The sequence below is a fragment of the Myotis myotis genome, unplaced genomic scaffold (assembly GCF_014108235.1).
Source record: "Myotis myotis isolate mMyoMyo1 unplaced genomic scaffold, mMyoMyo1.p scaffold_m19_p_9, whole genome shotgun sequence".
Lineage (NCBI taxonomy): Eukaryota > Metazoa > Chordata > Mammalia > Chiroptera > Vespertilionidae > Myotis > Myotis myotis.
In genome coordinates, this window is record NW_023416401.1 from 56,012,846 (window position 1) to 56,027,875 (window position 15,030).

A 15,030-nucleotide genomic window follows, 5' to 3' on the forward strand; every position below is an offset into this window, starting at 1 on the left:
CTCACTAGGTTGTACATCACCTGAGGGCAGAGACTCTGATTTATTCTGGCTCAGTGCTTGGCACAATGTTTGACGGATCCTAGTCATCCAACCAGAAATCATCTAGTTTCTAGTCTCCCTCAAAGCTGAGGAGCAGTGGCTTGGCTGAGGTCACACAGGCAGTCGTTATCTGGGAGACACAGGATGCTGACTCCTCACCGCCAAAGCTAAGAGGCAGGGATCATCGTCATCACCTATCACAATCAGCCCCATTTTACAGATGGAGAAACTGAGGCCCAAGACAGTTCGTGACTTGTCTGAATGCCTCAACTGAAAGGTGGACGACGAGAGGGCTGGGAACCGGGTCTGATTCCGAAGTTGGTAGCACGGCCCCGCTCTGCCAGTCTGCAAATGTGGGCAGTCGAGCGGGCGGCCTGCGAGGCGGAGGGGGCGCGGCGGGAAGAGGAGGGGCGGGTGGGACGCGGCTGCAGGGCCGGCTGAGCTCCCCTTGGCAGCCGGCGCGGCCTGGAGCCGGGAGGGGGGCGCCTGGTTCTCATCACGCGCGGCGGGCAGGGCGGGGGACGAGGCGCCGGCACAAAAGGCCGCCGTCGCGCCACCGGGACCCACGCGGGGAGCCGCGCTCCGACCCGGGCGGGGACCTCCGGCCGCCCCCCCCCTCCCCGCCCTGCCCCGCCCCTCGCTGGTGGCGGGGCCGCACCGCTGCCTCTCTCACCGTCTCCAGTCTCGGTTTCACCGCCTCTCGGGCACCTCCTCTCCCGGCCTCTCCAGCCTCCCCTCCGCGATGAGGCTGGGACCGGCGCTCCGGGCCAGCCCGCTCCAGTGCTAGGCTGGGCACCGGGCTGCACCGGACAGACGGACCCGCCGACGGTTGGACTGCCCCGGCGCCCAGGAGAGGAGAAGCCGCCCCCGCTGTCACCATGGTAACGCCTGCCAAAGTCTGGACCACCTCCCTCTGTCTTCTTTTGGCGGGGTCCTCGCTGACCCCAACCTTTTATGCTCAGACGACCCTTAGAAGCCCACCAGGGCTCTGCTTAAATGCCGTCCCCTCCCACCCCCCAGCAGGGGTAGTGGAGGCGGGGGGAGGTTGCAGAGACCCATCCCTGGGCGCTGCCTCCCTCGGCGCTGCCTCCCTCTGCATTCTGGGCCTCTGGCTCTCCATGTGCAAAGTGGACGAGTAAGACGGGATGACTTGTAAACTTTGATATTGCCCCATCCCACGGCCCAAGTCAGAGCTGTAATCCCGGCTCTTGGGCCGTGGACCCAACTTGGGGTGGTGCTGCATTTCAGACGTGGGGCTGTGCGTCAGACATGCCCACTGTCCGTCCCCACACAGGTTTGGATGGGGGTGGGGGTTAAAGGCCCTCGGAGCACAGTCAGGCGGTGCAGGGCAAGCAGAGTTAAGGGTGAGGAGCGGAGAGGAGGAAGTTGCCACCAAAACTTGGGGTGTTTTTGCTATTTCAGACTCAGGGCAGGAAAGTCAGCTATGCACATTGCCCTGATCGAGGTGCTCCCCTGGGGACTGGGTGGGAGGTAGGTCTAGGGGAGCGGGGAGAGGGCAGTGCCCACATACTGTGACTTCCTGGGCTGGCACCTCAAGGTTGGGACAGGCGTGTGCGTGCCCGCGCCCTCGTGAGTGTGTGTGAGTGCGTGCGCGCAGAGAATGAAAGAAAAGTCTGTTTTCAGAGAATCCTAACCCAGCTCCAGACAGGCCCAGGAGCCCCGGGCAGATTCACACAGATCGCAGGGGTGGTGGGATTTGGAAAAGGGCTGTGAAGACAGGCCAGGGCTTTAACCCCTTGACTGTGAACTACCGTGTGAGTGTGTGTGGGTTTTCACTGTGTGCACATCACCCACAGAAGATTTCTGCATAGCAGTGGTTCTCAACCTCCTAATGCCGCGACCCTTTAATACAGTTCCTCATGTTGTGGTGAACCCCAATTTCATTGTTACAAATTGAACATAATTAAAGCATAGTGATTAATCACAAAAACAATATGTAATTATATATGTGTTTTCCGATGGTCTTAGGTGACCCTGTGAAAGGGTCGTTCGACCCCCAAAGGGGTCGCGACCCACAGGTTGAGAACCACTGCTGTATAGAGATGTGTATACACGCACACGGACACACACATACAGACCAAAACATGCTCCTGCTGACCCACACAGCTGAACACATGTGCCCTCTCATGTACAAGCTTTGTCCTCCTGCTCTCTCATACTGCTAAAATAGGGGCACACACCTGCGTACACACCATAGACACATTGCAAAAGCAGGCTCCTCAATCCATACACCAGCAGGGCAGGGGTATGCGTACATTGCCGTTGGAGCTGTTTGGCAATAATCATAAGCTAATGTTATTCACTGGGCAATGTACATGCAGGAGCCCCTGTAACTCACACCAACTCTAAGAGAAACCTGCTGGTATTGCTACTCCACAGATGGAGACCTGGGAATCGGAGGGCTTAGGTGGCTGCCCACAGTCACCCTGCCAAGAAGTCAGAAGTGGGACAGCATGAATTCTGAACCCGAACTCGGCTGTCACAGCCACCCCAGAGCTGTGATGTTTGCCAAGTGATGTTTGCCAAACCTTACCTGGTTTTGGACCTAACTTAGTTATTATTTTTAGAATCCAGAAACTCCTTGCTGAAGCCCAGACCCTAAGATCTGGGTAGTCCTCTCAAAGAATGAGCAACTTTTTCTTCTGAATGGGAATGATGGGCAGATCTCCCTCCCACGGTTGTCTTTAAGTATTAAAGGTTGTCACCTGCCCACCTCTCTGGCCTCACCTCTATACTGCAGACACTCTGACCTTGGTTCAGAGCCTCTTATGTTTCGTGTTCCCTCCAGCCACCGTGCCTTTGTACATGCTGTTCTGCTGGGCGGAACTCCTACCCTTAGTAAATCCCATTCATTATGTACATCTCCACCCAAATGTCACCTCCTCAGGAAAGCCTTTCCTGATTTTCCTGACTCTCACTGAATATCTCTCCTTCGTGTCACTGACCACAGTTGTAATTTTTGTGGGATGCTTTGATTAATGGCTATCTAATGTTCGGAAACAGCCCAGTGTCAGAGCATCTTAGGACAAAGGAGCTTAGGGTTTATTCAGTCCAATATTTCTGTAATTTTAGTATCACCAGAACCATTTTTGCATATCCACTGACTGGATATAGCAAATAATAAAATATACTACTTATCATTTGCTCAATATTTTTATTTATATAAATTTACTTTTTAAACCTAAAAATATATTTAAAAAGGAAATTTTATGTCATGACCATGAAAAATCAGTATCCCTTGTCATAAACAGGAATTAATTGGGGGGGAAAATACAAGGAAGGCAAATCCATGTTAGAAAATTCTGGCTGGATGAGGCTGACTGTGGATGACTCCAAGCCCCAGGACTGCTTTCTTGCTGTTAAAAGGAGTAATGACTAAGTGTTGAGAGGTGTGTAAGACATACTGGCACTGAACTGGGACTTTCTCTTTGGTGTCATCAAGAGCACCAGAAGAGAACTGGAGTAACCTCTTTATTGTGGTTTCTTTTTGAGCTCATGCCCTCCCCAAATCATCTTTTGGGCCACCTGTGATCGTATTGTACACTTTGAGAAAAACTGCTTGAGTCAATTCAATTTATTCCCCCAAAGCACCTACTGTGTGCCTGCCAGGCCCAGGGAGAGAGATGTGTAAGCCCTGGGCAGGCCCACTCACTGAGAATTCTAGGCTGCATGATGGGCGGTGGGAGTCCATCTCTTTGCCTGGAAGCACCTGTGTCGTGAGAAGAGCTGGAGGTGGAACAGGGCTCTGAAGTGTGGGAGGGAGCTTGCCCAGGGCCAGCGAGGGACACCGTGCTTCCCAAAGTGAGGCACCTGGGTCTTCAGAGGGGAGATTTCATTTTACTACTTTTTTTTTTTTCATGCTCTTTGTTTTGATTTTATTTTTCAGTTACAGGTTGTGTTCAATATTATTTTGTACTAGAGGCCTGGTGCACAAAAATTTGTGCACTTGGGGGGGTCCCTCAGCCCGGCCTGTGCCCTCTCGCAGTCTGGGACCCCTCGGAGGATGTCCACCTGCTGGCTTAGGCCCACTCCCCGGGGGATCAGGCCCAAGCTGGCAGTCAGACATCCCTTTGGCAGCCCGACAGCCCTCGGGGGATGTCCACTTGCCAGTGGGGAGCAGGCCTAAGATGCAGTCGGACATCCTTAGCGCTGCTGAGGAGGCAGGAGAGGCTCCCACCACCATTGCTGTACTGGCAGCCATCAGCCTGGCTTGTGGCTGAGCAGAGCTCCCCCTGTGGGAGCGTACTGACCACCAGGGGGCAGCTCCTGCATTGAGTGTCTGCCCCCTGGTGGTCAGTGTGTGTCATAGTGACCAGTCAGTCCCAGTCGTTCTGCTGTTAGGGCCAGTTTGCATATTACCCTTTTATTATATAGGATAGAGGCCTGGTGCCTGGGTGGGGGCCGGCTGGTTTGCCCTGAAGGGTGTCCCAGATCAGGGTGGGGGTCCAGCTGGGGTGCCTGGCCAGCCTGGGTGAGGGGCTAATGGGTGTTTGCAGGCTGGTCATATCCCCTTCAGGGTGGGGGTCCCCACTGGGGTGCCTGGCCAGCCTGGGTGAGAGGCTGATGGCTGTTTTCAGGCTGGTCAAGCCCCCCCACCCCAGTGGGGACCCTGACCCCATGGAGGTTTGGCCAGCTTGGGTGAGGGGCTGATGGCTGTTTTCAGGCTGGCCACACCCCCTTTAGGGTGGGGGGTCCACTGGGGTGCCTGGCCAGTCTGGGTGAGGGGCTGAGGGCCGTTTTCAGGCTGGCCAAGCCCCCCCAGTGACAGAAGCTCCCAGCCTTTCCTTTTTTTCTTTTTTTCTTTTTTTATCCTGGGATTTATTTACCTTCTATAATTAAAACTTTGTAGCCTTGAGAGGAGCTCAGAGCTGGCCAGGGCGGGCAGGAGGGAAGCCTCCTGCTCACTCCAGCTCCATGGCCACAGCTGGCTGAAAGCAGGTATCTGGGGTTTATTTACCTTCTATAATTGAAACTTTGTTGCTTTGAGTGGAGCTCAGAGCCGCCACGGCAGGCGGGAAGCTTGGCTTCCTCCATCACTGGGGCAACCAAGCCTCCTGCTTGCTCCAGCTCTGTGGCTGCCGGCCGCCATCTTGGTTGGGTTAATTTGCATATAGTCGCTCTGATTGGCTGGTGGGTGTGGCTTAAGGTGTAGCAAAGGTACAGTCAATTTGCATGTTTGTCTTTTATTCGTGTAGATTAGTTTCAGGTGTACAGCATAGTGGTCAAATAATCATATACTTTACAAAGTGTTCCCCCTCATATTCCAGTACCCACCTGATACCATACATAGTTATTACAATATTATTGACTATTGATCACCTAGCCTCCCAACCCCCTTCCCATCTGGCAGCCATCAATTTGTTCTCTGTATCTATGAACCTATTGTTCATTTATTTTGTTCTTTAGTGAAGAATTATTTTGTTTGTTCTTAAGTGGAGTCATATGGTATTTGTCTTTCTCTGTCTGACTTATTGCACTTAGCATACTACCTTGAAGGAGAGGCTTTAGATGGCACTTAGATGAACATTTTTTATTTTACAGCTTTTCATCTTGATGAGTGTTAGGAAATAATCCAAATTAACATACACATGTGATCATAGATACAAATAAATGTATTTAAGTTGAAAATTAATTGACCAAAAGATGAGTGTGAAGTAAATAATAAACAATATTAAGTAAACAGTAAATGAGGACAGATGAATAGCAAGAAAAACTCAGGCTCGCAGCATGTGGGTGATGGGGAAGCCCTGGCTAGAGTGTAAAGTGTGTTAGAAGAGTAGGAAAGGTATGCTGGGTGTAGACTGATGGGCCACCAATGCCAGGCTGAGCTGCTAGGCAGCGGGGAATCACTCAAGGTTGCTGAGCAGTAGAGGGTTACAAAGGCCACTGTGGTGGCCAATGGGAGCCTGGTGTGGTGTCAGGGAGCCTGGAGAAGAGGCAGAAGAGGTGGTAGTTATCTGCACAGGTTCATGCCCCAGCTCTACCATTAACTGGCAATAGAGCCTATAAATGGGAATAAAAATACCCATTCAATAGGCTTGTTTGGAAGATGAAATAAAATAATATACGGAAAGTGCTTCGCATAGGCTTGACATGGAAGGCTTGCTCAGTAAGAAGAAACTGCAGTTATAATTGTTATTGCCATGTAGTTTGGGTGAGAGATGGTGAACCCTAGGGCAGGGGCAAAGGGCTAGGAGAGAAAGGGATGAGCAAACACAAAACTAAGGCTCAGAGAGGTGAAGTGACCTGCTCAAGGGTACACCAACGGGACATGACAGGGCTGGGCTTGAACATGGGTAATCTGACACCCACTTGCTTCTCGGTTTACTGTAACTCTGGAATGTTTTTTCCAGTTTCTGAAAGCTTCTTTTTTTTTTTTTATGAGAAGCCAATTCTCACTCATACCTCCACCCACACAAAAATAAGGATTTCGGGTAGAAGTTTTAGTTGGAAGTGAGCAAGAACTTTCTGGCAGCCAGAGCAACAGGATGCTGGCTTTAGAATCTCCAGCCTGGAGATTCAGAGGAGTGTCCCAGGTAGTTGAGGGTGGTGGTCACAGCCTGGCACCTACTGGGTGTATCTGGTTCACAGATGTGTTTGTTTTGGCCAACCTTTAAAAAATTGGGAGGTTTTACTAAAATATCAATGGATCATAGGCTAAGGCAACCCTCAGCTAAAGCTGACGAGATGAGGAGTGTGCTTCAGGCCCCACTACTCCCTATTGCCTCCCAGGCACCGAGGATGACTGCTGGGGCCATTCACCAATGTGCTAGAAGGCCTGTCTTCTCACATTTGGCTCACCCTGGCTTCCACATCACCTGTCAGGCCCCTGTAGGCATTTGCATTTGTGGCTGCTGGTTTAGGCTCTCCCTGGGTCTAATTATATCTGAATTCTAGAATGGCCCTGCTGGAAGGGCGCTTGGGGAGAGATAAACCCAATGCCCCCATTAAAAGATTTTTTTTCATCAGTTTTTTATTGATTTTTAGAGTGAGAGGAAGGGAGAGAGGGAGAGAGAGAAACATATATGTGAGAGCAAAACATCAATCCACTGCCTCCGCATGCTCCCTACCGGGAATCAAGCCTGAAACCCGGGCATTTACCCTGACCCAGAATCGAACCGGCAACCTTTCGGTGCATGGGACAACGTCCAACTAACTGATCCATACCAGCCGGGATACCAATGCCTACATTTTACACATCGGGAAACTGATACCCAGGTCGCCCAGTGAGTCAAGGATGTAATCCCACCTTCCCTAGGCATTTCAGCCCTGGTGGGGAGCAGGCGTTGAGGGCAGCCTTAAGACACTGCCCACCTCAGCTTTTCTGAGTCCTCTCCCTTCCCAAGCTAGGAGGTGCCGATGCTAAGAGATACTAAAATTTTGCCTGTTGGAGCAAACGATAAACCTGGACATTTAAGAAAAGTTCAGCCACATCTCAGAAGGCCCAACTAACAACATCTGGTGAGACCATTTCAAAAGAGAACCAGCCTTAAAAACACACACCATCGCACTTGTATTTTCCCCCAACGATTATAAAAGTCCTACAAGCTGGATACAGAATGTTTGGAAAATCCAGTGAAACTACGAAGAGAATTAAAATGGTGCCTCTCCCCTTTGCAGCCCTCAGGGGGAACCACCGTTAACACTCTTTGATGGTCTCTTGGCTCACACACCGTTTTCCACAGTGGAGAGCAGGCTGTGGGGATTTCTCTTTTAAAACATTCCAATAGTCAGAAGAGTGGCTGCTCCTGGGGTCGGGGTGGCCGGGGAGGGGGCCTCTTTTTGGGGTGGTGGAAGTCCTGTATATTGATGGCGGCAGTAGTCCCAGGAGCATGTAACTACCCTGTGCACTTCATGTGTGTTTATTTTACTATATACAGATAATACTCAGGATTACAATCATAATAGAGGCTCATTACAAAGACATTGAGACAGAAGTATACAAAAACCTTCCTCTTCTCTCTCCCCTTGCCCAAATGGAACTGCTGGGGGTCCATCAGCTCCATACAAGGTCCCCGTGTCAGTCCAGAAGGCCCGTGAGCATTGTTAGGTGCCAGCCCTGTGGGCTGGTTCGGCCTGTCCCCTTGGGGGCTCCTTCCCTGGCCTGGGCTGCAGGGCGGGGCTGAGGCTGCACACCGCTCTGGCCCGTCTCCCTTCTTCCCTTCCAGCGTCACGCTGTCTCCTGCCTGGGCTCCTGCCGAGGAACAGTTAAAGGCCCAGCCGGGCTGCGCTCACGGAGAAGGAATGGAAACGGGTCGATTAAGTTTCATGGAAATCATTTGGAGGGGCCCACGTCTGGACGGTGGTGTTTGGGTTCCTGTGGTCCCAGGCTGGGCTGCCAGGTCGGCTGTGGATGGAGAGTCGCCAGCTTTCCTTCCTGCCGCCGCCTGGTCCCCTTCACGGCGTGCTTCCCCCAGTACATGGACAGCTTATGAGCCCCTGGGGTTCAGGCTGTGGCAGGTAACGCTCTGGCCAAGAGCTCGGAGTCCTGTTAACTTGGAACATTCTTCCTCGTTACTGGCTGCCCCTTAAATGGTTACCGTGTGTGCAGGCAGCTGAGCCAACTTGTGAAAGCCAAGGGCGTCCCAGGCTGCGAGCCTTGGTCTGTGAGAGGCAAACAGCTTTTCCAGGGCCACGCGAAACAGCGCAGGAGGGGCCGTTGGGAAGGCCACCCCTGAGGCTGGCGGCTGCTGGTGGCCCCAAACTGACCAGCATAAGGACCGGAGAGGAGGGCGCACTTGGTTGATCTGGACTTGGGTTGGATTCTGGCTCTGTCTTCTCTGTGGGAACTTGGGCAAAATCAGCCTCAGTTTCTTGATCTGAAAAATGGGATGTTTCTGCTTAGCCCCTAAGATCTCCGTGTGCCTAAGCAAGTGAGTATGAATAGAGGCCCTGGTGCATAGTAGACATCTGGACACTGTTGTTGTTCTTGGGGTGACGGTAAGTGGAAGGGACCAGGAGGGGGAAGATGTCTTTACACGGAGGCCAGGACTTGAGCTTCGTCTGACAGGATGAGTAAAAATAAGTAACTTATAACAGTAGCAGCAGCAGCAGCATCGCCTTTTACTTATTCCAAGATCCCCTACATCTGTAATCTTGTATCTCCAGGTCAACCTCTAAGCGAGACAGGATAAGAACTAGAATCCCTCCTTACAGATTCGGAAACTGAGGCACATCAAGGAAGAGATGGTTTAGCTCATTGCTTCCAGAGGCTGGGATGCAGACCACAGTTGGGACACAGACTGGAGCTAAATGACATGGAATGGTGTGTTGAGGGTCGGTGCCTTCTGAATTCTCTGATCTCCTGAGGACCCAGCGAGAACTCTGCCTGTCTTTTACCACCTTCCTAATGCAGGACAACCTTTTTTTGGAAGAGAGAAAATTATTGAGCCTTTAGGAAGTGACCAGCTGTCTCTAGAATTTAATGGCAGTATTTGTTTTCATTATTTTTTTAAAAAATATTTTCTAGCCCTGTGGTTCAGTTGATTGGAGTGTTGTCCCATTTCCAGGTCAGGGCACATGCCCAGGTTGTGGGTTCAGTTGTCAGTTGGGTTGTGTGCAGGAGGCAACCGATCGATGTTTCTCTTTCACATCAATGTTCTCTCCCTTTCTCTCTAAAATCAATAAAACAACAACAAAAACATACCCTCAGGTGAGGATTTAAAATTTTTAAATAATTTATAGAAACAGAGCAGTAAAATAATTTTACATAAGAACTATTTATTATTTAGTTGTTATAATATTTATATAAATATTTTTATATAAGATACATACTATAGTTATTATAATAATAAATATAAACATATTTATATAAATAAAATAATATAAAAACCACCCAATGCTTTGCTGGTTTATTTTTGGAGTTTCATTGTATTTATGCCAGTTGATACAGATTTTTCCATTTAAAGTGATGACAAAATAATAACTGTAATATGAACACAAAAGTAGCAGTGGTGGCTGTTGCTTAATGAGTGTGTACTAGGTGGCCGTCCCATGCAGAGAATATGTTTATTTTATCATTGAATCTCCTTCAACTCTTTTAGGCAGGTACAGTTTTACCCATGAGGAAATTGAGGCAGAGAAGAGTTAAAAAAAAAATACACAAAAACTTGCCAGGTCACATGATCAGTAAGTGGCAGAGCCAGAACTTGAACGTGGGCAATCTGGCTGCATTCTCATAACCAGTATGGTGACACAGAGTCTCCATTTAAAATACAATTATGCAAGTCTTTAAAAAGTGAATGGGTTTGAAAAAAACAGTAAGTGCTAATAGTAAAAATGGCTAGCATATGCTAACATTCATGAAGGTGACAGTGAATGACTAAAGTCCCAAAAACAAAATGAAGCAAACTTAGGCCAACTCCATGTGCACACGAGGAAAGAGGCCCAGAGAAGGAAGGCAGCTGCCCCAGGTGGCACCGTGATGTGGAACCCGGGGGCCAATGCCCCAGGGAAGGCGGGTGGTGTGGGGAGGGCCTGTGGCGGGGGACGTGCTGCTTGATCGACTTAGTGTGTCTGTGCTCATGGATATTAGACGTGGTCCTCTAACTCCCTATTCCCGTTCCCACCGCGATCGTTAGGAGTGCACGGCTGGGGATAAACCACTGTTGGAGCTTAGCCTTGCTTGGGGGGGAGCATTGGAAGAGGCTTCCAGGCCAGATGAGCCAACCAGTCTGCCAGATTAAAGACCCTCCTCCCGCCCTAATGGGTTTGGCTCAGTGGATAGAGCATTGGCCTGCGGACTCATGGGTCCCGGGTTCGATTCCAGTCAAGGGCATGTACCTTGGTTGCAGGCACATCCCCAGTAGCGGGTGTGCAGGAGGCAGCTGATCGATGTTTCTCTCTCATCGATGTTTCTAACTCTCTATTCCCTCTCCCTTCTTCTCTGTAAAAAATCAATAAAATATATATTTTAAAAAAATAAAAAAATAAAGACCCTCCTCCCCCTCAGTGTGAAAACACCCTCTCCTGGGAACGTGCACTTTCGGCATCAGGTACCTGAACTTACTACCAGGACAGTGCCAGGTGCCTCTTTCCTGCAGAGCAGGGGCTGTAGGCATCCACTCATTCATTCTACAAGCAGTGATGGGGCTGTCTTGTGCCCAGCACTGTGTGGGCACTGAAGACACAGCGGTGACACTGACATTTGTCTAAGTGCCCTGGGCTAGTGTTCCCTGTTTTACAGCCTCCTGACATCTTGCTGGGCTCGAGAAATGCCTTCTTCCTCCTCCTCTAAGGCCCAGTGTTATTTCCCTGTCTCCAGGGACCCCTACTATATACATGATGATTCTTATTTATTCTCCTCTTCCTATACATTCCTCGATAGATGGCCTTGGAGCTGGGGTGCCCAGAATGGCCTCCATATGCTTCTCAAAGGTTGAAAATCATATCCATGGATTTTGTTATTGTATCTGGATGGAAACCTCTGCCCTTGTCCAACTTGCCTATGTTACAGATGGAAAAACTGTGGTTGAGAGGGGAACATTTGGTTCCATTTTCCACAACATTTACTGAGCGCCTATTTGGTGCCAGGGACTGAAGACCCTAGAGCAGTGGTTCTCAACCTTCTGGCCCTTTAAATACAGTTCCTCATGTTGTGACCCAACCATAAAATTATTTTCGTTGCTACTTCATAACTGTCATGTTGCTACTGTTATGAATCGTAATGTAAATATCTGATATGCAGGATGGTCTTAGGCGACCCCTGGGAAAGGGTCATTCGGCCGCCAAAGGGGTCGCGACCCACAGGTTGAGAACCGCTGCCCTAGAGCAATAGGAGCCAGTGCCTGCTGTGTCAGTGTCTATTGCTGCTGAAGCAAATGATCACAAACGTAGTAACTTAAAGCAACGTGAGTCAATTGTCTTGCAGATCCATAGAGCAGAAGTCCAACGGGGTCTCCCTGGGCTCACATCGGGCGTTGGCAGGCTGCATTCTTTTCTGGAGCCTCTTGGGAGAACCTGCTGTGTTTTCCAGCCCCTAAGAGCCGTCCGCATTCCTTGGCTCTTTCTCCATTTTCAAAGCCAGCAGCGTCGCATCTCTCTGATCCTTCTTCCACGGTCACATTTCCCTGTGGCTCCTGCCTCTTCTGTGCCTTCCTGCACTTTTGAGGACCCTTATGATTGGATTGAGCTCACCTGGATAATCCCGGATAATCTCCTTATTTTAGATCAGCCGATCATCAACCTTTATTTCATCTGCAGCATTCGTTCCTCTTTGCCCTATAAGGTAACATGTTCACAGGTTCCAGAGACTCGGCTATGGTCATCTTAGGGGGCCCTTATTCTGCTTGCCATTTCTGTTCTCAGGGATCCTGGAGTCCATTGAGAGAGTCAACAATAGTGTGGGAATTGCTATGACAGGGGCACCATAGAAACCCAGAAAAGGGGACACCTGACCCAGGGGGTATGGGGGCAGGAGGGGGGGCAGGGAAGGGGTCAGAGAAAATCTCTGGGAAGAGATGACGGTGGACTTGAATCTTGAAGGATGAGGAGTTAGCCAGATGAAGAGGGAACGGAAGTGGAAGGCATCCTGGGGAAAGGAACAGCATGTGCAAAGGCCTGGAGGTGAGGGAATGCATGTGCCATCCTGGCAGAGGGAATGCATGTGCCATCCTGGCAGACGCATGAGAGGCGCACAGTGGCAAGATCACGGAGGGTCTGGATGCCTGGAGGCTGATGGTTTCTGAAGGCACTGGGGAACCTTTAAGGTTTTGAGCAGGAGACTGAGGAGGTCAGGCTTGCTTTTGAGAAAGTCGGGGGTCCTGGTAGAGTGGCTGGAAGTGAGGCTGACTAGAGGTTGGAAGCCAATGAGGAGGTGATTCAATGGAACAGGTGATGGGGACCTGGATCAGGGCGGGGTCAGGGGAGCAAAACAGAGCAGAGCGGGTGTGTTGGTGAGCTGTTGGAGGCAAGAAGACTGTATAGGACGTGGCTGAGGGCTGTTTGTGGGCAGGGGAGGCAGGAGGAGGGGGCAGCATGATAAGCAGACTTCTTGGCCTAGCAGCTGATTGTTGGTGGGCTCATTACTGATGTGGGGACACAGTGGGGAATGTGGCGGGGAGGAGTAGGTTAAGGAAGGTACTGAGTTGAGTTTAATATGTTGATGGTCTGTGTCTGATAGACCTCTAGGGGAGGTGTCCAGAAAGCAGCTGGATATACGAATCTGGGACTCATATGTTAATTATATAGACTTGGATCAATTAGTTATTGCTGTGTAACAAACCACCCCAAAACTCAGTAGTAAAAAACAGCCACTTATTATCTATCACTCAGGCACTTGCATACTGACTGGGGTTGTCTGATCTAGGCTCAGATTCACTGGTAGCTCAGCTTCAAAATGCAGGTCTGCAGGTCATCCAGGTGGTGGGATTGGCAGATGCTGACCTCCCCTTTCCCTCTGACCCTGACTTGGATGCCTTCCTTCATTCCTCCATTCCACCTTGGACTAGCGAATGACATTTGAGCAAAGACCTGCAGGAAGTGAGGCAATGAGGATGTCTTGAGGAAGAGTATTCTAGGCAGAGGGGACGGCCGGTACAAAGGCTCTGAGGTGGGATGGTCACGAGTGGAGGAACAGGAAGGAAGCCAGTGTGGCTGGAGGAGGTGAGTGAGGGGAAGGAGCAGGAGAGGAGGTCAGAGAGTTACAGGGGCCTCAGTCATATGGGGCCTGGAAGGTCATGGGAAGTGGCTTCTACCCTTGTAATTACTGCTTCTATCACTTTTATCCTCCTCTCCTGTCCCCCCAGGACCCTCCATCCCTGGACGCAGCCATCCAGAACGCCCTGGCAGGCCTCTACCCACCTTTTGAGGCCACAGCGCCCACTGTCCTGGGGCAGGTGTTCCACCTCCTGGACGCTGACTTCCGGGGGGACGGGCTGAGCTTCCTCCTGGATTTCCTGATCCCTGCCAAGCGCCTATGTGAGCAAGTCCGAGAAGCAGCCTGTGTAAGTCCCAAAGAATGCCCTCCAAATGGAGCAGGAGGGCCACTGGCCCTTTACTCTCTGACATCCAGGAGCCCGTTGTATTTGCACTTTCACTAGCAGGGAGGAAGGTGTGGATAAAGGGTCGTGTGGGTTCCCCGGCCCCCAGGAGCCTGCCTTGGGGTTGGCATTGTGGGCATTGCCAGGCTGCCTTGGCTGAAGTAGAACAGCTTCAATAGAAATAGCAGAGAATGTTCCAGACCTTCTCTGAAGCCCTTGAGGCCTTTCTTCCCAGATCCCTTCAAACCCAGATCTCAGGGAGGCAGCTCCTGAGGCAAAATGGAAAGAAAAGTGTTTTAGGCAGGACTCATTGACTGCGAATGATGGGTCCTTCCTCAGACAGGGCCTCTGACCCGAATTTATCCACCGATCAATTCCCTTAAGGACCTTCTGTCTCCGTCTCTGCTTTTCCTTGCTTGACCGCGTCATTCTTAGAGGATAAGTGTTCCTGCAAGGCGGGAGCCCAGGACCACTCTGGGTTCAAACCATCTCCTGGAGGGGAAGATGAATTCTTTCCCATCAGCTGCAGATAGAAAAATTGCAAGGAAGGGTCCTGATTGGCCAGGCTTGGGTCTTGTGTCCATCCCTGGACCAATCACAGCGGCCAGATTATATGAGATTATCGGGGAAGGCTCAGGCTTAATAGGTGGGGAGGAGAAGAGAGCATGAGTCAATAGGGCAATCCTCATGGATAATGGACTTGCTAACTAGTGCCTAGAGCTCAAGCTTTTCTCTCTTGGACCAGTAGGTTAGCAAGTGTTTTTAAGGTCAGGGCCAAGACCAGGGTGAGACAAGAGGCATCGAAGGTACAGCATGTCAGAGGCACTCACTCTCAGGGCTGTGCGAGTTGTAGGACCCTGACAGCGGGGCTTCCTTAGATGCTACATCCTCGGCACCTCTCTGGCCTCACCTTAGCCCCCAACCTGTTCAAGATTCCTTCTTGGAGAGGAAAGGGAGAAGATCCTCAGATGGGGTTTTCAGGGTCAGGTTC

At 50.7% G+C, this 15,030-nt stretch overlaps 1 protein-coding gene across 1 annotated transcript in view; it reads left to right on the forward strand.

Annotated features, from left to right (window-relative positions):
* The first annotated feature begins 739 nt into the window (after positions 1 to 739).
* Positions 740 to 15,030, forward strand: part of KIAA1755 (KIAA1755 ortholog) — a 34,890-nt gene continuing 20,599 nt past the window's right edge. Inside the window, exons 1-2 of the mRNA XM_036323745.1 lie at positions 740 to 920; positions 13,806 to 14,003. Coding sequence (XP_036179638.1) covers positions 918 to 920; positions 13,806 to 14,003 — 201 coding nt within the window. The 5' untranslated portion in view covers positions 740 to 917. The remainder of the gene's footprint in view (positions 921 to 13,805; positions 14,004 to 15,030) is intronic.